A 23489-nucleotide genomic window follows, 5' to 3' on the forward strand; every position below is an offset into this window, starting at 1 on the left:
TCTGCGATTTGAGAACTGAAAATGGCTTGGTTGAAAATCATTATAAGTATTGAATGGTACAACACACCATAAGTGTGACCAAAATACTTAGATACAAAGTAAGTACATAATACAATCTGAATAAAACATTATTCCATCTAGACTCATTTACAATAAATACTGTTTTATGCAGGACTTACTGACTAGAGCGACATTGAGGACAGAATAAAATCATTACTTTTGCATTCTATTTCTATAAAACTGAATGTTTCATTAAGTGCTACAGATGTCCTATTTTTATCTGCACTATCATACATTGCTTGCTACATTGCAATAATTATTTATACATATCTGCATTGTTTCTCATACATGTAGAGCAATGTACAGCCAATCAGAGAATTTAACATCCATTTAATATTCATAATATTCATCATTCTTCAGAAGCCAGTTTCGTTGCTGACTGGTCCAGATAGTAATAAAAGCAGTACCTGTCTGATTAAAGGGCAGTGTGAGCGAGACAGCGTCGTACGTGCGAGCGAGATAGACGATGCGCGTACGCAAGCACGCGTCCTTCGCGGCCGATTATGTCGTGTGGACCGGGTTTTTTGCCCACTCCTGCGCAGGTGAACTACCGAGCAGATATGTGTTTGAGTCTTTCGACAATGAAGACGTTTTCTTCAAGTTGCTTGTATGGTATTAGATGTAGACATTCACAGCGCCATAAAACTAAACGAAATATGTTTACCAGTTGATAAGCATTTTAATGACTTAAATTACTGTACAAAAAGGAAAACCCGTAAAATCTGAGTCAACAACAAATGAATAGGTAAATTAATAAATTAAAGATCTACTTAGATTATGTGCTAGTAGGGAAAAGTATAATGTTTATTGTTCCCAAGACATTTTTCATTATTGTCGAACAAAATGAACAAACATCACAACTATAACTACTCGCGTAAACAATTTAAAATTCTCACCTACGCCAAAAACCTCTGATAACTTTCAAAATGGCGGCTATTCGCCCACTTGACTCCAAAACTCGAATTATTATTCAAACCTCTTGCCCCTGTATCTATTGCGTAGTAATAACACAAGTATGTAGTTACAATATTTACTGAAAGACAAATACTTAGTATTAACACAGTAAATAACAATGATTAAGGGCTTGTAAATTCCTTAACTATCTTAGGCAAATACTATCAACTTAACGACAATAAATATCGTTGAACACAGACCAAATTCATGTTGGAAATATTTTGTTCATTATCGTAAGGCAAATATTAAAATTATCGTAATAACATATGCTTTAACTATTCAAAACATTTGGGTACAGTTCAAGTACTGTCCCAATTTTATTACCACGGTTTCATTGGTGGACCAAACTTATATCATTTAAAATTGTTACCTTGCTACGACTTAATAATTGCTTCTCTAAAAAAATCCCGGACAATCCGAATCCCTCGGATGTTAGAAAACCTTCACCAATGAAAAACAGAAAGAAAGATCTGACGTTAAACCTCGATAAACAAATCACTTTCAAAGAAGCATCAAAGAAAATTAGACTTCATAAGAAGCCAATCACGATAAAATATGTCCAGTATATAATCTAAGCAACTTGGTTGCAAATCCTATCTTGTCTGAACACTGCAACATAATTGCACGGCTAACTACACACCTAATTTATAAAGGCGCCAATAACTGCTGCCATTTCTAGGAAAATAGTAAACATTTTGCTTGTTATGGCTTCCCGTGTGTTGTCAGAAAGGCCGAAGTAACGAAGCAACCTACTTAATTAAGTGCCAGCGCATCCATTTTACGAGAAGGTTGCATCTGCATAACTATCCGATTAGAATTATTAATTAGATTGTTGTGTTACGTGATGTGTCCAGGGCTACACTAGAGTGAGTCCAAAATAAGGACACATCATTTGACGAAACCGCTAAAACGCATACGGACCAGTGAGGGTCATAACTCGGAAGGGTCTACGAAGTTTGCAAAACATTTCAGGATCAATTAATAGCTCTCCTTAAGACAAAATCGAATCGATCGCAGATGAAGAAAATATTGACAATTCAATCACTGCTTAGTCCTTTCCAAGCAAAGAAGACGACGAAGTAGATAAAGAGTATAATTAATGTACGCCAAAAGAAACAGGCCGACGTCGTCTGACACCAATAATAGAGGCTCATTAGTCACTCGCCAACAGACGGACTTGAATGGAACAGCCAACGCTCTGATATGGAATAATAATACCCCTTTGTGAAGAAAGTCACCTTTCATGTACAGATAAATTGGAAATAACACCCGTCCGAAATGCAATGAAGATCCTTTCATATTATGACTGAGAAAATGTTTCAAATCTCGTCGAGATAATGCTATCTCAAGATGAAATATGTAATCGTTTGTTGTTCAAACAAACTTGATAAATATTTCGACATGGTAACTATCAAGATTCTGGTTGGTACCAATCATTACCAAATCCACTATCGTATTTGCTGAATCCAAAATCTTTAAAACCCTTTTATAATTATATCAGCTTCTGTTACGTAATTACCTTTGAAACGTTTCGTAATCTCACCTTGAAATAAAGGTAATTCATGAATAGCGGTCTTGCTGTGCGTGATCAAATCAGCAGTTGATGTAATGAGTGCCATGCAAATTATTTCACTATAGATAACAGCTTACACAGTCTGCATAATCTACATTACTCGTAGAATTGATAAGATTGTACGTATCGTTTACATAACGTTGAAATCTACGGCGATCAACAACAATAATCTATCTCAAAGTTCATAGAACAGTAAATACAAAATTGATACAATTGCGAATCGTATTAGGTCATCGGACTATAACGTAGTTTTCTTCACTTTCGAGACGGATGCGCGTACGCACGTTCCGAGAAGCCGCCATGTTGAGTCGTTGTATTTCCGGCGCCTCCGTCCCCCTCAGCCGGCTGGCGTAGATAACGCGTTATCATCCGCTCATTGTTCCTCCATGCTGATGAGGTACTCGACCAATCGCACAGTAGCGCAGGGCGTTGACTTGCTTGATATATTTAGCGTGCCAAGTAAATATTTTGAAGGGCTGCGATATATGGCAACAACATGAAGTCGATGCTCAAGACACGAATTGCACTCACAGAGCAATAAACCAACTATTCACTATGAAACTACTGCAAAAGGAATCAGGATGCTGAAAATCTACATTTTTGTCGCATTTAATTTCCTCGCTTTGAACGGTACGTCCTTTATCCAGGAAAGGTAAAGCTTTGCCCTGTTCTAAAATGGTACGTTTACTAATTTGGAAAATCTACTAGCATTGTGCTAGAACGAATCAGGAAACTAATTGCATTGTGTTAATTCTTATCTGCTCGTGCTTATTTATAATGGACATCCTTGGTAAATTCCACGAGGTATTCATTACCGTAGCGTTGGACAGATTATTTTTATCTGGACGTGTTGTGTAGGGGAAACAGGAACGTGAATACGTGAGCTATCTGCCGTGTTGTGATAATGCGGCGTCCTAGCTGGGACAATGAGGCCTTTGTTGTCAACATGACATTGATAGGCAGCTCCACTCCGTACAAATACTCCTAATCTACTGGGCTTGGAGCAAATTGAGAACAATGGAAGTCTAAATCGACTGAATACAGATCACGCATAACAATGAAAGCTGACGTTATTACATTGACAAGTTAAGATGAACCACACGAACGTTCAAATTCAGTAGAGTGTGTATCTTTCAATTTGATAATGTTACATTTCATTGTTAAATTTTTGACCCATTACGGTCATGGCCATGCAACAACAGACAAATAGCGTAGTGCATAACAAAAACGATAACGAGTGGCCAGTTGCATCATATCAAATAATGTATTTAAAAATAACAAAAGCATGACGTAACGTGACTATTCCAATGATAACAGCCTCGCCCACATTATCGATGTGTGGTACAGAGGATTATAAAGACAGTCGTCAGTCCATAGCACGGTGGTTGTTCCTGGGAGTGCCAACTATGGCAGAGACAGGCGGACGCTAACGGTCGCGCGCATTCTTGAATCCCACAATCCGATAGCTAATTGTCGTGATCTTACGACGACACTATTCGCATTGAATTATATGCAATTCGGCTTTACATGTTAAAAAGTATATGAAAAGCCGCTTGCTGTACCTACATGAGCAGAGGAACGATTTTTGTTCAAATTCTTGCCGACACTGATTTGGTTTTGAAACTCTTACTTAAGCATTGCATTAGCAATTATGGAACTCAAGAAATACTTCAGCAATTCGGTCGAAGGTCCCACAAAGTTAAAGCAGCTGTTAGAAGCGCGTGTTCAGTGTTCTAAAATGTTTTTAACATAGCATATATCCAAGCCTATATGTATGTTCGCTATCTATGGTAGTCAGCATCCCTCTTAAGGGGCATGTCCTAAATAAAATAGCCATAATCATTAGCCAAGCTCGTTATTGTCATGTAAGATTTAGCACGTATTGCTTCACGCAGCTCGTTTGCTTATTTGCAATTTAAAATAACTTGCATAAATTATATTCAATGAGCGTAACTTAATAGGCATAATAAATTCAAGCATGCAGCTCTATGTAGTTGTTGTTCTGTAAATAATTATTTCATTCATGTGACTAGTGTAATAGAATCGTAAAACGATGATTTTCGGACGTGCCATTGGTTGGTTGTTAATGAATAGTCATCGGCTGCCGTCTGATGATGTGTGTCGCAACAAACCATTGGCAATAAACACTAACTATGAGTGTTGGAGTCCCTCACTTACAATTTAATTCGATATTAAGTCTTGTAAGACAGGATCGCAATCAGAAATGATCATGTTACTAGTGATTGATGACCATAAACGGCAACAGAAAAACTGGACACGCGGGCCCGGGGATTATGATTTTCTTCTTTCCTTGATGAATATGTCAAGAAGTCTGAAAGTCACACTGTACGAGTATGTTCTATTTTCCTTTTCAATTCCGCAACACATAGATATTTTCCGTCATACGCACTTGCAAAACGGAACGGGGGACGCATTGTTCGCAATTGTTATGCAAAACTGACACGCGCTCGGTAGTTTACTCGTCAATTCAATATGACACATAATATAAACCATTGGAAACGCCTACAGAATTGTAAGCAAGGTGGTAGACAAAGAAAGCTTTTCTTGAATAATTGCTGAACTTCGAAGAATGTCAAAACATTTTAAGTAAAATGGCATTAAAGTTGTTGAAGCAATACGGTTGCGCAAGCGATGGAATATGACATACAAGACAACCGCAACATAGCCAACGTGATTCAAGATAGCGGATGACTCGCAGCGGTCATGCATGATTCCGACCGGTTTTTCTGCAGCGTTGCCTCTTGACGTCACCCCGACAAACCAAGAACAAGCTATACTTATAAGGTAAAAAGCCGAATGAAAGAGCTGCTTAATTTCTTAATGTTTTCTTGGAATTGGATAAAATATCGGACAATGAAGCAGTCATTAAAGATCCTCTTGTGCCGGAAGGTTCGAATGACGATGTAACAACTAAATGGCCTTTTAATAATTTATTTGATGGCCAAAGAAAGTTTGCAGATATAATAAATTCTTTTTAGAATATATATTTAATTAATTTAGATTGGTATGCCTCTAAGCATAAATTGCGGCTCATTCATTAGTTACTTGGGGTCAAACAGTGCAAATTAATTTATGTTCATAACTAGCAACTACGAAATAAACATTCTTGGTTTATATACAGAAAAAACGGATTTGTTAAGCATTCATGTTTCATTCCCACATATTCTCGGACGATAAACAATCGATTTTGTTAACAGATTTCAATTTGTGGCAACTTTATTGTTCTTTTCATTTCACAACGGGCCGGTTTCTCTTGTACTTTTTGTATTTGGAGCTCGTTGGTAATAAATCGTGAATCGAGGCGTAAAAATTATACTCGGATACTCGTTTCGATTCTCTATTTATAAACGTCTGACTTCATACGAAATGAGGTCCGATCAGAGATGTAATACAAACTGTTCTATGCGTCTACGCACTGCCAAATGCTCATAAATTATCGTCACAGGTAATGATTGTAACTCGTTCTTACATTATGCATCATTTTACTGCTTTGTGTTGAACAATGGAATTTGTTAGAGTAATATTGTCAGGATATATTTTAGTCATACAATCATCAGTATAAATCTTCATCACAGATACACCTAGACTTACACAAGCCTTTATATATCTGCAATGAAATCCAACCTTGAAATGTTTGTTATTAAATGGCCCAAAATCTATATTCTATTTCTATAATCTAGAATTTATTAAGGATTGTTTTGCAATCCATAATTTATCTTTAATATCATCGTTATGAAACCCTTCATAAACAATTTCTTATCGCGATTGTAGCACAGATCTCAAGACTTATTCAGGCCAACCTATCTGAAAGAGGTATTGTTACGCACACATCCAAACTAATATTATAAATGCGAAAGTAACTCTGTCTGTCTGTCTGTCTGTCTTTTCTTCACGCCTAAACTACTGAACCGATTTGTGTGAAATTTGGTACAGACATAGTTTGAAACTTGAGAAAGGACATAGAATAGTTTTTATTACAAAAAAAAATAAAAATAAAATTATTCCGGACATATAGCGCCATCTATTGGTCAAATCAAAAATCTGCTGGTAGTCACTATTCCAGGCGAACGAAGTTGCGGGCAAAAGCTAGTTATTTATAAACACGCTTATTATATCTAGTATAATCTACTAGATTGAATTGGCTACGTATTTCTTCTGCATACCATCTGGAGCTATTTTGCAGTCAACCTTAACCTTTGCATGTGTTTTATTAATAAGTTCTTCATTAAAATTTAAGCAGATGTTAGCATCAAATTCTACTCCTTTATGTCGTGATCCAGTTGTTGTTTTCTCTTTAGGCCAAGGTCTCCTGCCGGGTGTGACACCGCGCCTTTATTTACACATCCATTAAACGCAAATGCTCGTTGTGCTTCGTTTTTTTTAATTTCATGCCCTTGACAATTCTGTCTGGTTGTTCTACTTCTACACCAGTAATATTTTTGGTTCTTTTATGGGAATGTAAATACCTCGTCGCCAGACTATCATAACCATGAAAACTTGCGCGGGAAACATTTCTAAACATACTTGTGGGCGTATGTTATCGTAAATAGTATTGTACATACTCAAGCTTCAATTTACGTTCACTCCTATTCGCGTGTGTCATTGTATTTAGACTTTCCTCGTTTATGGCTTAAACTGACGTCAGCGACACATGCTGGGTCTCTTAATAACAATATTCTACGTAATTTATTATAATAAAACATGGCATCATACCGTGTTAAACATTAGCAGTTCTGGGCCAAGGGTACATTAATACTGCATAATTGTCACACTGCTGTTTTTGTTAACCCCCGACGCAAAAACGACGGGGTGTTATAAGTTTGACGTGTCTGTGTGTGTGTGTGTGTGTGTGTATGTGGCATCGTAGCTCCCTTCAAACGGATGATCCGATTGTAATGCGGTTTTTTTTGTTTGAAAGGAATGGCATTCGGGAGTGTTCTTAGCTATGTTTGGTGGAAATCGGTTCAGGTCTTCAAGGTCATCAGCTCGTTTGATAGGTGTGATAGGAATGTTACACGCTCAGTTTACTTACAAGCATATGTGGGATCTGAAATTTGAAACACTAATATCTTCTGGAACCGCTGAGCTGGTCTGCTGTTAGGGCACGAAGATAGGAGACGTAACCCTGAACTGCCTTTTAGTAAACGCATCGAGTTTGGGCTCGTTGAATTTGTCTTGACTAGTTCTCTTCATGATTCTAATTGACGAGAACCTGATGCTGGAAATGGGATGTGACGGATGAAACCCTGGAATGCCGGAATGAAACGGATAAACCGATTTATATTTTTGCTGAAAATCTAAAATAACCAAAAGTGAATCTTTATTGATTCTTAATCTGTGCAATTCTTTCAGAGCCAGTTTGTCATGAGGATTTTTAAACAGCTTCCTTTGGCCGTGATCGCATATAGCGACCCCATCTTAAAATAAAAGAAATTAAATGAAGGAAGGAAAAATTAAGGAGCTCCTTCAAAAAGCATGAAATAAAATTAAATTATAAATTTAAAAAACCCCCGACCCAAAAAAAGTACGCAATTAAACCCTATAAAAAACAAAAAATAACTTTTTCATCCCACCATCTCGGAAAGAGTAGTTTTACCCTTTGATATCTGAGCGCAAAAGCCGTTTTTATCCTCTAGAGCGGCAAAGTGATTTGAATTTAGAACATCGTGCGCAATACTCCATTTGTGACAATCTTGATAAGATTTCAAACAAATACATATTAAACAAATAAAATACTGCTTAAAATAATTATTCAATTAATTAAGTAATTTTTATTATTGTTTTTACATAGATTTTTAACCTCGTTTCATTTTTAAAGTGAGTTTTCAAATAAATGAACTTTAATAGGTAATTCTTTTTAATTTGATACTCATATGTGCGCGCCATTTTGTTTTTTTTGCATTAAGTAATTTCCTCGATGAAGTGGGATGAAATTATTATTTTTTTTTGTTTTGAGGTCGATTTTAAACCTCATTACATTTTTAATCTGAGTTTTTGCATAAATACATTTTAATAGGTACATCTTTTTAATTTGCCATGTGTGACGAGCGTGCCATTTTCTTCTTTTGAGTTAAGAAATTTCCTCGATGAGGTGGGATGAAAAGTTACGTGTTGCACTCGAGTGCAAAGATTTTTCACCTTGTGCTCTTTTGATTCCCTCGCTATCGCTCAGGATTCTAATTATTGAAACACTCGCTACGCTCGTGTTTCAATTTTAGAATCCTTCGCTTGCTCGGTCATCAAAATTGAGCCCGCGGTTAAAAAGCAACTTTGCACTCTTGTATAACAAATAACTATAAACACTACGTAAGTACCAACTAAAGCATGTCAGACTAAACAAAATTTTGACGTGTCGGGGGACCGCTTTTTACCTTTAAAAAAAAATACTTACGTAAATCAAATGATACCTACTTAATTACAACACTCGTATAAAAAAAACACGTATCTAAACACAATTATATACAAAGTTATAAGTAGTATATAATTACTTCTAACGTTAGGCTAATAAATTAGAGCGGTCCCTCGACACGACAAAATTTTGTTTAGTCTGACATGCTTTAGTTGGTACTTACGTAGTGTTTAAAGTTATTTTTTGTTTTTTATAGGGTTTAATTGCGTACTTTTTTTGGGTCGGGGGTTTTTTAAATTTATAATATCTCCAAATGTTGCTATCGATGATTCAACCTTTACATCTACAATTTCCTTATGTCTTAACATAATACTGTCTGCCCCTTGAGGCATTCATTATAATCTTCATCCAAAATTGCTATAATGTAGTAAGAAATATTACTTGGAGTACAAAAGAATGGCTGACCTTCATGGTTAATAACTATATTTGGTTGAGACAATCTCTTAACATTACATCAATCGATATTTTTATAAGCGACATTAGCTTGGCCTTTACAAACGTTAAGCTGACATTTCCTTTGGAAAAAAGAGACCATTCGTTTGCAATGACTGATGGAGCCCTTGTCTGAGTTAATTTCCTTACCAGTGTTTGCTTTAGCATTTTGTTTTTCTTTTTATATCTTTTACTTTTATACTTTTTGCACTCGTTGATCTGCTAGATGGTAAGTGCGCATGTTTTTGCCCACTTGCCGAGTTACCTACTTTATATTGTACCTACTGCATCTTTTGTTAATACGTGCATTAAAAACAGCATTATGATTTGCCGTAAATCCCATGTTAGGTTATACGTAAGTAAATGGAGCTTGATAGGAATTTATCCTGTTTGCTCCCCTCATTGTCAGTTTTAAGGAAAACCGCGAATACTTACAAAGTAATAACAAAACCCGACGTAATAAAGAATTGTATGGGATTTTGTTTTTAACATTAAAATGTCAAAGTTTATATTAATAATTATCAAAAAAAATATAGTTAACTGTTCACCCGCAGTCAAAATATAAAATTTAACCAGTTACCATACTTACCATTGTAACTGTTTAACATTACGAGATTAGACTTGTAACAATTTAAACACCCTGTATTAGTATTTACGGCCAGTTTACCGAAATAGTCGATATGCGTAGGATTCGATAATCATTCCTTCGAAACTCCATGCTATAGTAAATGCCATATTTGAATTTTGCAACAAAAATAAACTGCCACACACTAACATTTGCTTAATATGGCCATTGGAGTCACAACATCCTTGCGTTTGGAATACATACATATGTTTAGTGATTTCGACTACACACAATCACATCATTGTCTACTTTTAAGTAACTAGAATAGCTTGATGTTAATAGTAGATGTCCTACGTGTCGTTTATCAAAAACAAAAGACGACTATACGATCCAATCTTGAACCAACACTTTACAGGAACATCAAAGAAGTGATGTGGACAAAATCAAAAGACATGCCAATTCGAAACATTCTCAACCCACAAGCTGAAGATTCTATTTCGTCCGGCAAACCCTCTAGCGCCGATAATATTTGAACCATTCCATTCTAATAGCCAGAATTATGGCAGAACGAATTATAGTCTCAAAATGAAACTGGAACGTTGTGCAATACTGCCCAGTTTCCAGATGTTACTCATTGGTTTCAGGCGGCAGTTACTGAAATATTTACGGACGCTAATGGTCTCACCTATCGAGTTACGGTCAGTTAGCGTTGAATGTCTCTTTCAAAATCGATTGAAATCTAGCCAAGTGAAATATGGGTTCATAATTATGACGATGCAGAGATTTTGTAGTTTGAAGCTATTACCTATTTGGTTTTGCTTAAGTTTATGACCATTGTTAACGTTGTTACTGATGACGGCAGATAGAAGAGTATGGAAGGAAAAACCATGCTGCGACGACCCAAAGTAAAATTAGGATAAGGACAGAAGGATGATGTAAACGTTGTTACTGAGAAAATATTGGTTGACCAATACACAGTGTCATTGTGCATTGGGTCGTTAAATGTTTTCAGTGAAATCAGTCAATTCAACCACCAAATTTAACAGTATTGTTTGTTAATCCTCATTGAATTTCTGAAATTTAATCGAAGCTGTAACAGGAATCTCGATTACTGTTTATTTCAGTGAATTTCGTGTTTTCCTTCCCATATCCTGTCGATTGTTTATTCGTGAACGGCGTTGTAGGCACACTATTTATGCAAACATCCATCTTGCTTATTGTTTGCTTTAACTATAATTAAATCTGCTGCTTACTCTGTTACTGTTATTGTTTTACAGCTATTTTCAGTTGTTCCAGACTAGAAACTATCTTGTTTTATTGTTTGAAAGTGGCTATAAGTTGGCACTGTATATTTTACATCGCTGGAAATTGTTTGTTTGGCCATTCCTGTGTTGCTGTGTCTATGTATTCGCTCACTAATGCATCTCTTACTACAGGCACGCACATAAAATTTCACATGTTTGAATATACCTTTGGATGAGCCATGCACTAAAAACATCCAAGTTTAAGCAATAAGTTAGACTGTTTATCGATGTCAGCATTTGCAGCAAACTACAATTTTACATGCTCCCTCTTGATGCAAACAGTTTTTAAAGGGCGTCGGCATTTGAAAAGGGCAACTTCAAAGGCGCCGCCCGCCCTGACCAGACACCATATCTTACGTTTATAATCATTGGAGCAATAAATTGAACTGTTTGCGTTGCGGCTGAAATATTTAACCCTTTAATAGTTCGGATTCCTACAAACATTACTCATTGATCTGATCTGAATTGCCAACGCTTACAAGATATTTTATAGTTCTTCTTAACATTCCTAATATTCAGAACACAAACACACATCGCTATAAATATAGATGTTTAATGTTTATTACTTTTTAAAATGCTCTTTTAATACAAAACCAAATGAAATATGACACCTCTTGGATACCGACTGGCCTGAAGTTTGATTTCTCAAAATACTTATATCCTCCGTCAAAGACAACATAATTAATGATCATCTAAGTTCATATTTGTTGCCATAAGCTGATTAGAATAAAATCTTAAGACTTCATATGCCGCCGTAAGGACCATTATTCCTGTTTGTTCTTTTAATCCGCGATGATGACCTCTGATCCCCTCTAAGAGGTCGTTGGCAGTCCGATCGGCATACCAATCCATTGAGCGATCGACCCAGCTCTCGAGTTGAGCTGTTTTTTTACTATATATTCATCTGACTTATCTTTTTTATCTTCTGGCAACTTTATTTCTTCAGTACAATATCATCTATGTGTGGGATCTAAAAAACAATCATTTTTCTACAACCGTATCGTATTGCTAATATTCTACTGTAACATTATAGCTTATGATCTTAATGGCGCAAGTAGTGACGGACGCAAACTATCAGCCTCGGATTTCATTACATCCTAGACCTATTCCACTAAGTTTCCCCTTGGGCCTGTAGATAAATACTCCTGATTATTATACTTATTCGTTAAATCGAAGTCAAGCCTTTCATAAAATCGCTAGATTTTCTCAATAACACTTTATGGTCGGTTGCTAGCTTTGGATTTTAGATTGCTTACAACAATTTCTCAATCTTAAAACGTGAATTCGTTAACAGTAGATAGACTATTCAATGCACATGACTCAAGCAATTTTTTAATGAGTCTTAAAGCAAGAAAGTTCGCGTCATCCAACTGTGACTTAGGGCTTCATTGTCGAAATTGAATCAAGATTAACCCTATTATGAGACCACCCGCATCGGAATATTGATTGTCACAATTGTTACTTAGCCGTGGAATATCCAGTCACTCACAATTTACCTTCATTAAATAATTACCAGCAAACAGCTATCCATCCAACTCAAATATATGCTTAGTTTGAAGGAATTTATGCGTATCGTTTGCTCAATACGGAATACGGGCGGTCTCGTCATTTTCTTCACATTCTGAGACAAAGCCAGTTTATGTGTTCTCAAGCAACTAGACATTTTATTTCTAACACTTACTGAGATTCCTCGAAAAGGAAAGTTGTCTGACCACTTGTAGCAGACGTGCTAAAATTCGAGTCTGGGAAAGAAGCCTAACATGCCTCCACTACACCGAATTCATTCTGATGCAGAATAAATAAACCGGCCAAGTGCGAGTCGGACTCGCGCACCGAGGGTTCCGTACAAATCCTGGTTAGATAAAAAGTGAGTCTCGCGCCAACCGTTCAGTTTAGAACAATCATAGTTATGGTAATTTCGTGAGAGTCAAAATAGCTAATATTTTTTATTTTATAATATAACTAAAATAGTAGGCCAGTACCTTGTAAAAGTTATTTTATTAAAGTTATTTATATACAAAATTTTATAGTCATCATTCAGAAATCTGATTGAAAATAACTAATTATGTCTTAAAGGTCATTGGGCATATCTGACCCGCTTTGTAAAAAGTGGCGGACATGAATCAAAGTAGTTTTAAATCGTGGAGAATGGTATGACGTTTCTTTGAATGTCCAGGATCGTTTGAAAAATATAATAGACAAGCAGTTTCAGAGGATTTTACAGGTTGCAATGCTAGTTTTTATTGTTAAAGACTTTTCATAAAGAAAGGATCTGGAAACCCTGAGTAATCGAGGGCAACTCTTGAATATTGTAGTCACGCATCGAGTCAAAACCAGACATGTGAGTGTATTTTTGAGGGTACTTGTAAACAGTGAAGGTTTGGAGCTGATTTGATTATGGAGACTACAGAGAGTCGAGGGAACTCCTGAACGGTATGTTGCAACTACCACGTGTTTGGGCTTATTTTATTCGTATTGGCGAAGACTTTCCACATAGATAGGTTTAACTGCCATTGTGGGATCGATAGCAAAGATCAGATATAGTTATGGGAACTCCTTTACAATTTATAACGTAACCTTGTGTTGGAGCTTATTTTATTTTAGGTGATGAGAATTCACTACTAATGGGATCTATTATTTTTTTAAACATGCATAGAGTTCTCTCGACTTTCTCACTTCTCCATCATCAGGTAAGCTCTAAACTTTCACTGTTTGATAATATCACCAGACATACATCTGAGAATCAAGTTTTAATCCTATGCATGCCTACAATTTTTTATAGTTGCCCTCGATTTCTCAGGATTTCCATCATCAGATCCTGACCTGATGACAATGGAAATAAACGGCGAGTATACTCTTTCACTACAAAGAAATGATTTCTCAAATCCGTCAAATTTGGTCGTTTAAATTCCCCATTGAAATGAGGAAAATATTTGATGTTTACACCTGATTTACTCTAGATTCTCACGGTTCACATAGATGCGACTAATGCCATAGTAAATCAGAGCCTTTATCATTATACTGTGCTATATTTCGTTCGTATCCGCCGTGGGTATGGTTTTCATACTAAGGTGCCCAATGACCTTTGAATGATTTAAAATTTTTCATAGTTTAGTGGCAATTATATTTAAGAAGTGTTTGATATGAATTTCAACTTTAATATCTCTACGCGTTCATGTAAAAAAGGGTAGTTAGTAAGTTTATAATTATTAAAAAAATATTTTATGTCGTGTAAGCAAAAATAATATTTTAATATTTTATGTAACTTCAAATTTATCATTTTCGCAATTTTTCCTTTATCTGTACTATATAACGCTGCTTCGTGGCGAATTTCAAGATTCTGAGTTCACGGGAAGTACCTTGTAGGTTTTGATTCCCTAGCGTGTGACAGAAATTCGTCTAAGGTGTCGGTATAACTGCTGTATCTTTTGATCGCGTTAACTTAGAAGTTTGTTTTTTTCACTGCCTAAAGGGACAATAGACTTAGGTATTTGGTATAAATTTCAATTTGATACCTTTATTCGTTCGTGAGAAATAAGGTAGTAAGTTTCATTTTATTAAAATATATTTTTTTATATTATATAACTAAAAAAATGAGATTTTCGTAATTTTTCCTATATTTGCATTATATGACAATACTTCATGCCAAATTTCAAGACTCTGAGTTTACGGGAAGTACCCTGTAGGTTTTGATTCCTTTGCGAGTGTCGAGAATTTGTTGAAAATATCGACATAATCGGTTGTATCTTTTGATTGGCTTGGCTTAGAAGCTTGATATTTTCACAGCTTAAAGGGACAACAGACCTGAGCATTTCATGTGAATTTCATCTTGATACGTCCACGCGTTCTTGAGATAAAGGGTCTTGACAGACAGACAGACAGACAGACAGACAGACAGACAGACAGACAGACAGACAGACGGACGGACAACAAAGTGATCCTATAAGGGTTCCGTTTTTTCCTTTTGAGGTACGGAACCCTAAAAATGCATTTAAATCTAGACTCTACCACACTGAAATAAGGAGTTTGTAAACAGTTTTTGTTTCTTCATTAGCATTCGTGTTCTGAGGGAGTTTATTCCCACGCGAAAAGTGCTCATTGGTGGCGAGTGGGGAGATAAATATTTGTATACTACACTTAACGCTCGGATCCCTGACCTTGGCAAAGACCAGATACTGTGTTTACTTTACAATTTATTGTTTTTATATACGTAAGTGTTTATATACAGATTTTTTTGTGCCAGTCTTATGTCCCGTGACATCATTGGCAACATTTTTAGACAAAGCGTAAAAAGACTTGGTATTTTTCGTATTATATCATCGTAGCCTAAAGCTTTGTCATCAGTTTACATTTTTTCCCACTGTGACTCATCATGTACTTGTCAGTGTGAATGTCCTAGCCCTTTTCGAGTATGATTCAATATGTTAAGAATTTAATTAATTTCAACGTGGAGTCCCAGACGACGGCGTCAGGCACATGGCGGGCGCCTGGGTGCTGTGTCCCGACGAAAATAGACGTCGGCTATTTATACTTGCCGCGTATCCGCCTGGCGCACGCGCAGCGCCGTATCCGCACGCTCGACACACCGCCTGAATATTCCGCCGTACACAATAAACCTACTAAAACCACTATCAATCAGGTATCTGCAGAAAATAGGTAAACGACGGCAATAAATCAAGAAGCTTTCATCGAAACCGGTAATAGCTCATCAATCATGAAGCAAAATGGCGATAAAAAGGGGTGGGACGTACAGCCTATGAAAGGATGCCGATTCACGGCTTAATGCAGCTGTACATGCAAAGTACGTGAAGTTATAGTTCTCGATAATAGTTGATCGCATCAAGTCTCCTCGTATGAGCCTTTTAAGGCCGAAGTTCCGCCGCCAATGTAAAATGTTGTATCTCAAGGCGATGTTTATGTTACCAACTGTTATGGCAGAACGTACACAAACAGGTCGCACCCAGCCAGTGATAAAACTACGGTGATGCTATCTGCGGTTGCTATTTTTAAATTGCTCGAAAAATTCATTCTGACTGTAATTTGTAATGTGAGGTAATGAATGATGACATTGACGATAGTTAGCGCTCTATTTGCTTTATTGATGTAAATTCAACTACCAAATATGGCGATACACATACCATTCATACTGGGGATTGTTGAGTATTAGCTACCTTTGATACCACTGCCTCTAAAGAGAAAGCTGCTTTAGAAATTAATTACAAATATCAATGACTCGATTCCCTTCCAGGTTAAACTGTGACAAACAATCATTAAAAATATACGTCTGATAGTAACGACGTTGATCACATATATTCTAAAACCGGTCGATGGCATTGTGTAATTACTAAAATGTTGGAAAACCAGTTGAATACGACCTTCGTTAATTGAATAGGTGAAGAGGATTACTATCGCAATCAAGCTTAATTTTACGCTCAAACTCACTATAGACAGTTCTGAAGTCAGAGTGTGAATGCCAATTCACTAGACTACTAGAGCGATGATCATACTGTGTACCTATTAATTTTCATGAATGTTTAGTCATGTCCACATGATTCGCTTCTACAAATAAAACGTGATGTGGGTCATGGCTCCGTGCAAACCTTGTTTGATTTGTATCCTACATCAGAATTGGCCTTTAATCTTGTTTTTCCTTCACGTATGATATTATCCGATTCATCTGCATATACTTTAGTTTCTGCTTGATTTATTTATTCATCACCTATGTTATGCTTCTTGGTTATAAACGATACATCTGCCCTTTGACTGCATAATTTCGCAATACGGTACTGTAAACCATTTGGTTGAATGTTTGCATTGGCGTGTACTCTGCGAACGGTTATAAAGACTAATAACTCTAGCCGAGATAAGGTTAAGTGGCACAATAGTCGTAAATTGGTATACGTTGTCTTAACGATGAACTGCGGAATCCCCTCTGCTACGTCCTGTGCAAGCGTATAACCTTATTCGTGATTATTGTTAACCCAATCATTGATAATCATGGTACGGCCCTCTTTGCGTATGACAATAACAATCGATTTATTATACATTCGTTGTTCATTTCAATTCATGATTCGCTTTCAATGAAATTGTCTTCGGTAATTTCGTCGATGACGTATGATTATCGAGATGTGCCATACGGGTCACAGCTCTTAGCATGTTCGTGACTTGAGGTCGTAAAGTTTACATCCCGTAGTAAATGCACAATTACTATGTTGCATGCCACATCAATCTTCTCATGGTGTTTATAGGGGGGCTGAGATCCCATCATTTTATAAAGCACGATGCTTTATAAAATCGTTCTTGAACTAGAAATCTCATTAGGTTAACAGCTTACTGAAATTATATTCTCTACTAGGCATGACCTAAGGCGAAGAAACATTTAAGTCCTTATACAGACTAAACCGGAGAGAGTGAACGTCGATAGCAATTATGTTATCCACGTCTTAATTGCCGTTATTTATTTAATTGCAACGATATGTAGCCTCCACTCTGTAACATTTTCTCTGCGATATGTAAGTAATGCATTAAAAGCTCTACACGTATTTCTAAACCTCTGTCTGGCTATATCGGTCAAATGTCGTAAATTACAGGCCATTGACAGACAGAGAGAACATTCAATGCATTACCGAAGTTAAAAGTCACATTTGATTTAGTCTGCGCTTGCATTGCACGCATAATTAATTTGCGCAAGCGCAGGGAATCACAATAGCAGATGTTTGAACAGCTGGTGGCCATATTGGATTTTATATACGTAAATAATGTCAGAGTACTTTGAGAGTGCATGTTTATAAGTCATGTGACATGCTCGACACATGTTAAATGCATAATACAAATAAAAGATTAGTAAATATTGTATAAGTTATCTCAGTGGCAGTATTTCAATCATTATTAGAATTCATCTCAAGCTTCTGTAATGTTGAAGAGGAAACTTCAGTAGTGAGCAAGTGTCCAGTCAGGGGTTAACGACTTGATTGGTCAAGATGGCGATTCGCGAGCGTGCTAAGTGGATGATGACGGCTCGCTAAACCCATTTTAGTAACAGGTCCCATAATTTATTTTGATGTCGCTTCGTAGAAACACATTAGATGAAAGGTGATACTTAGTGGCTGCTTATTGAATGAAGGATAATATAAGGAATCCGACTTGAGGTCGATGACATACGTATATCTGGACAAGACAATTGCCTCCTTGTTAGAAAAAATGTAGCAGTGTAACGCGTAGATAAGATACATTTTATGAGTACTATCAACTTCATGTTCCACTTTATATCTACTTTGTACTAAGCATTTTATCAACTGTCAAACATTTGCCTAGCAGAGATTTCTTACGCACCAAAATATTAGCGAAAATTAGATTTTAATTCATATCTATGGTTCATCGAACTATGTGGTGTATTTTTTGGATGGTCGATTGTCGAAAGCTTTTAAGCCAATTTGGATGGTTTTTAAGATCAATACTTCAAATTATTTAGCCAGCGTTCGCTAATGACGCAGCCGGAATCTGAAGGCGCAGTAATTGTTCCAGTATTGTTAATTGCTGTTCTCCACCGTTGGTATCTAATTCGTGTCATGGTACGGCCTGCTCAGACACGTTAATGGGGATATTTATTGACTGAAACACGGTTACCGGTAGCCACTGAACTGCAGCGAACTACAAATAATGATAGGGTATCACACTGACAGATTGTTTCTAGTCTCAAGCATTCTGCACCGATTTGCTATCAGTTTTTCTTACCCGTATTTATCAACGTACACCAGAGTGTCCTAACCCGTTTTCGCTATTTATAACGTCGGTTAAATGGTGCATTTAACCTATTAAAATTCATAGCATTTGAATTTTATCTTCATACTTTGCATTTTGATTTCGATTCAAGTAATTGTTGTGTAATTTGTCGCCCGTTTGACGGCATTAGGTTCTAACAAAAGTTGTGCTGATGGCTCAACAAACGTGTGGTTGGTTAATGGGTTCGCTTTATGCAACTGCATTACAATACTGTTTCACAATTTACTAATAGTAATGATGACTATTCATCTTAAGCACCACTTTCGCTAGTCACCCACCAGTTTTTCTGGAGTGGGCGATAGGGAAAGCAATATGCTAATCAGACTCATCTGGATGACACTTCAATAGAACATTCTAGATACGTTAATAGTCCCAATAAATTGCTTAATAAAACTGTTAACACTGTTTTATTTCTGTTTACAGGTAAAGGTGAGCATTCGAGAACTAGTTTCTTATCGTAAGTCTGTATCGAAGGTAAGCGCAGTCACATTTTGGTGGAACATTAATCGTTTAACTCATTGGCGTGATAACACAGCCGGTTGGTTTCCATGCTCTAATTGGCGTTGTAAACAATACCAAATTAATTTGGTATTGGAGCGAATGAAGCTGATTAAAATAACATAAAAGACCTGAAGATCTTATCGCTAGTATGGAGGTAGTTTATCAGAACTTTACTGGTAAAGAATAAGTAAAAGGGAAAGTAAGGCCAGTGTTACAATAACAAGGCAATTTTCTCAGTTCATGCGTGAAATATCGCATCCGACACGCCGAACTGTGCCGACGTGATACACGTTCCCTATCTCATTAAGTAATCATCGACTTTCTGAAAACTTTCAGTATGTTGTTCGACATATTCTCAACAACAATATCGACTCGTATCTTTATCATATCAATTGCTCTCTTGAACCACTTTAACACAAAAGAAAGCTTTAAGGCATCGATTGCTTCCGCGTCCCACGCAATTTAAATTGCGTTTAATATAATCTGCCTACGCCGAATATTTTCATATCGGAGCAACATTTCTAAATCATATAGAGTTATTGCAGGTCGTGGGTCTGTGTTTTTGGTGATCTCGAATAGGGCTCTAATATATGTCATTCTTTGATTAAGCTGATGTATAAAAGTGACTTGAGGTTGGTTGTTGCAACATCAGTGATGAAGTAAGTGATTATGTCATCTGTCGCTTCCTAGTTATATTCATAGTAAATAGTATGTTTATGAATATTAAAATTGGCACGAACTGTGTTGAGCTAAATACAACTTTATTGCGGAAGAACTTGACTAATAATGCAATGTCCATGGATAAGCTACTGCAATAACCACATTTCCGATTTCAAAAGAGAACAAATCATGAGTAATGCTTTGATTTACAATCGCCCTTGACAATGAGCCATACTTCCTACTCTTGCATGAGTAACGTTATCAACGTTAAATAAAACTCTGAACTAGAAACAGCTACAAGTAGAAAACACTCGATACTCATGATTTCTTTTAACGCCAAACCAGTTAACTGTATTGTCTAATCTACCGGTCCAGTTTCAATGAAAAACTAGCACGACCAGCGGCCGCTTGTCAATGAAAATCATTTTATCAATGAACTGACGCACACGGCCCTTTGATTTCTAATACCATGTGGGCGTAAAATTAATACCACCTCTTCGGCTTTAGTAAATTCGTAATCATTACAGCGTCATTAATCAAATTGCAGTTTTGCTACGTTAATGGTATTTTAAATATCATGTTTGGACATCATTACCATTTTGATGTCTGCATGTCATGTCAATCTAGCGTTATGCTTCATATTTTAGTTTACATGTAAAATGTGAGTGGTCACGCAAGCCTGTTCAGATTATTCCTTATAAGATGAGTGAGTGGATTTGTTATGCGGGTGTCGTTTCGCTAACGGTGCGTCTCCACGTGTCCCATTGTTTCCCGACTTCTCGTGGTTTCGTAATTTACTGTTGCGTGTCACGCTTTCTTCCAACTCTGTCATTAAACAATCATGTTTGTTTACGCGTGAATTTATTTACTCGTTTTGTCCCGAACCTCTTTTGTCATCTTATCTAAACATTTTTGATAGAGCACGCAAATGATTGCTGTTGGGTATTTAAATAGCAATAAATATAACATTATCTCAAAATTTTGCGTGTGCGTCTAATTGAAGTCAGCGTGGGACGAAATTGTCAACGTTAAGTCACTTTGAAAACAGGTCAATTTAACCCATTAAACTGAATCGATTACGATCTGAGTGTAGATGCCTGTATGTACGATGTTATAACTGTCGTGCAGACCGGTAACTACTGCAACCTTCGCTGGGAACGTTAAGACCAACACCGGACATTCGGTCTTGAAGCCCGAGCTATAAAATCCCTAATTTATTACCACCATTTCAGGTAAGTAGTGCGATTGTACGTTCGTATCTACAGATATGGATTCAAGCTCCTAGGAAATAAGAACTTTTTTCACATGCAGTTGTATGAATAGTACATATTTATCGATGAATAAAGTATATTTATGTTATGATTCAGATTCCACTTCAATTGTATTGTGGTTTACTGATGTCGCTTTTAGACTTGTCGTTTATTTCTTTTTACCTATCTCGATCGTAAGCTCAGCGTTGGCTCGCCTACTTCGCTGTTTTTGTTCAAGTAGTTGACATTGCCATTCAGACCGTTTCAATACGGTCTCTTATAGATTCTACAAGGTCTTATATTTAATCACCGCATTTATATTATCCGTGATTGGTTTAATCTTCACTAATTACAACTATTAATGTTAAGATTTCTAGTAGTATAAAGTCACCGTAAACATCATTCTTGAAATAAACGTTAATACAGCTATACGCAGCGACCATCGCCAATGAGACCACCATTAGAATCTAAATGGATTTGTCCGTTAGATTGGCAAATTAGTCTTGGGACATGCACTCCGTTGCGTTTACATAGATTAGAAAACGAGGAAAACAACATACCACCTTAAAAGGCAAACGAGTTTATTTTAAACCATTAGCAATGAATCGAACAATTGTAAAGTCATTGAATCAACGTTTTCTTGGGGCGATCAAGCTTATCATAAAGCAACAATGACTAATGCTACTGATTATATGGAAACTATTCTGAGCGTGCATCCATTAACCATAGAAGTAACTGACGCCAACATAGTTGCTAAGAGCTCATTACGTCAATTGTAATAACAACTAGCGTCAGTGTAATGCACCAAGATTATAACATTAAGTATCATTTCATCCTCAGACAGATTTCCACCTAATAAGAGCCTTCCTTTGTAAGAGATATTGCAAGATACTTCATTACTGCAGTGAAAATAAATTGCGTTTGAAATGTCTGTAGCTCATGGTGAACACCAAACACCCACAAGATTGTCCATTTCATCAATCAATCAGAAACTAGTGGTTAGCGTCGGTATTCAATTGTACTCGCATCTTTTATCCACGGGATCTTTCCTTTAATTATCCTTGAATTTTAATTAAAGGGCCGATGGCTCTTCTCCGTTCGTTTGATTAATTGCTCGGGTTCAATTTAGTTAATCGAACGAACGGTTTCTTTCGTATGCCGTTGGCATGACATTTCAGACTGAGTATTCAATTTAACGAAACAAGTGTTATTGTTTTCTTGGTCCCTGGGTAAACTTTACCCTGTGATTGCTACACAATGATCAGGTGCTGTAACACCGCCTCCGCGACGGAAGCGGTGGGCGGCGACCGGGGCGTGCGCCTACGCCGCCGCGGCTCCGATTATGTCACCTATACCTTCTCATCATATAAGGACAGCTGTGCGGAATCTTACGAGAACTCATTATAGTAACACACGTGTAATTATCATTTTATCACTCTTTATAGTTCGGCCGTTCAGAGAATGCGTTCCTGACACATCGCGATTGAACTGACGACGTAACTTTGTAATGGCGTTGCAGTTACGATAAAAATTTTTTGCTGATTGTTTACCGTTTTAACAATTGATGAAATAAATTTAAAACAACATTATTATATCAATAATCAATGAATGTTATAATTTTGGTCCAAACTGAGTGTCAAATAACTTGGTCAAATAACTAACTGACAGGTGTCAGGAACGCATTCTCTGAACGGCCGAACTATAGTTCCTCGTTCTTCAAATTCTTCATTCTAAGAAAGACATTTAACGTCTCGTTAGGGTTATTTACGTTTTAAGTCGCAGTCCGTTAACATAATGCGTTCCACGAATAGCCCAAAATATTTTTAATGGCCGTTAATGTGATCCCGGTCCCAGTTTTGAATGATTCACTGCGTAATAATCGTTAAATTAAATCTCGTACTTCTACACCTGACAACTGAATACGGCACGTGTTCACTATGGGGAATTTAGTACGAAAAACTATTTATATTCGTCAAGC

The 23489-nt window shown here is 36.7% G+C and overlaps 1 protein-coding gene across 5 annotated transcripts in view; it reads left to right on the forward strand.

Moving 5' to 3' along the window:
* Positions 1-23489, forward strand: part of LOC124640387 (unc-112-related protein-like) — a 38636-nt gene that overhangs the window by 1159 nt on the left and 13988 nt on the right. For 2 of the 5 annotated variants that reach the window (XM_047178141.1, XM_047178143.1), the window contains exon 2: positions 19524-19529. The exons of 2 other annotated variants lie outside the window; for them this stretch is intronic. In XM_047178141.1, coding sequence (XP_047034097.1) covers positions 19524-19529 — 6 coding nt within the window. One more of the 5 variants, XM_047178144.1, reaches the window with a different exon arrangement.

The sequence above is a fragment of the Helicoverpa zea genome, chromosome 20 (genome assembly GCF_022581195.2).
Source record: "Helicoverpa zea isolate HzStark_Cry1AcR chromosome 20, ilHelZeax1.1, whole genome shotgun sequence".
NCBI classification, from domain to species: Eukaryota; Metazoa; Arthropoda; class Insecta; order Lepidoptera; family Noctuidae; genus Helicoverpa; species Helicoverpa zea.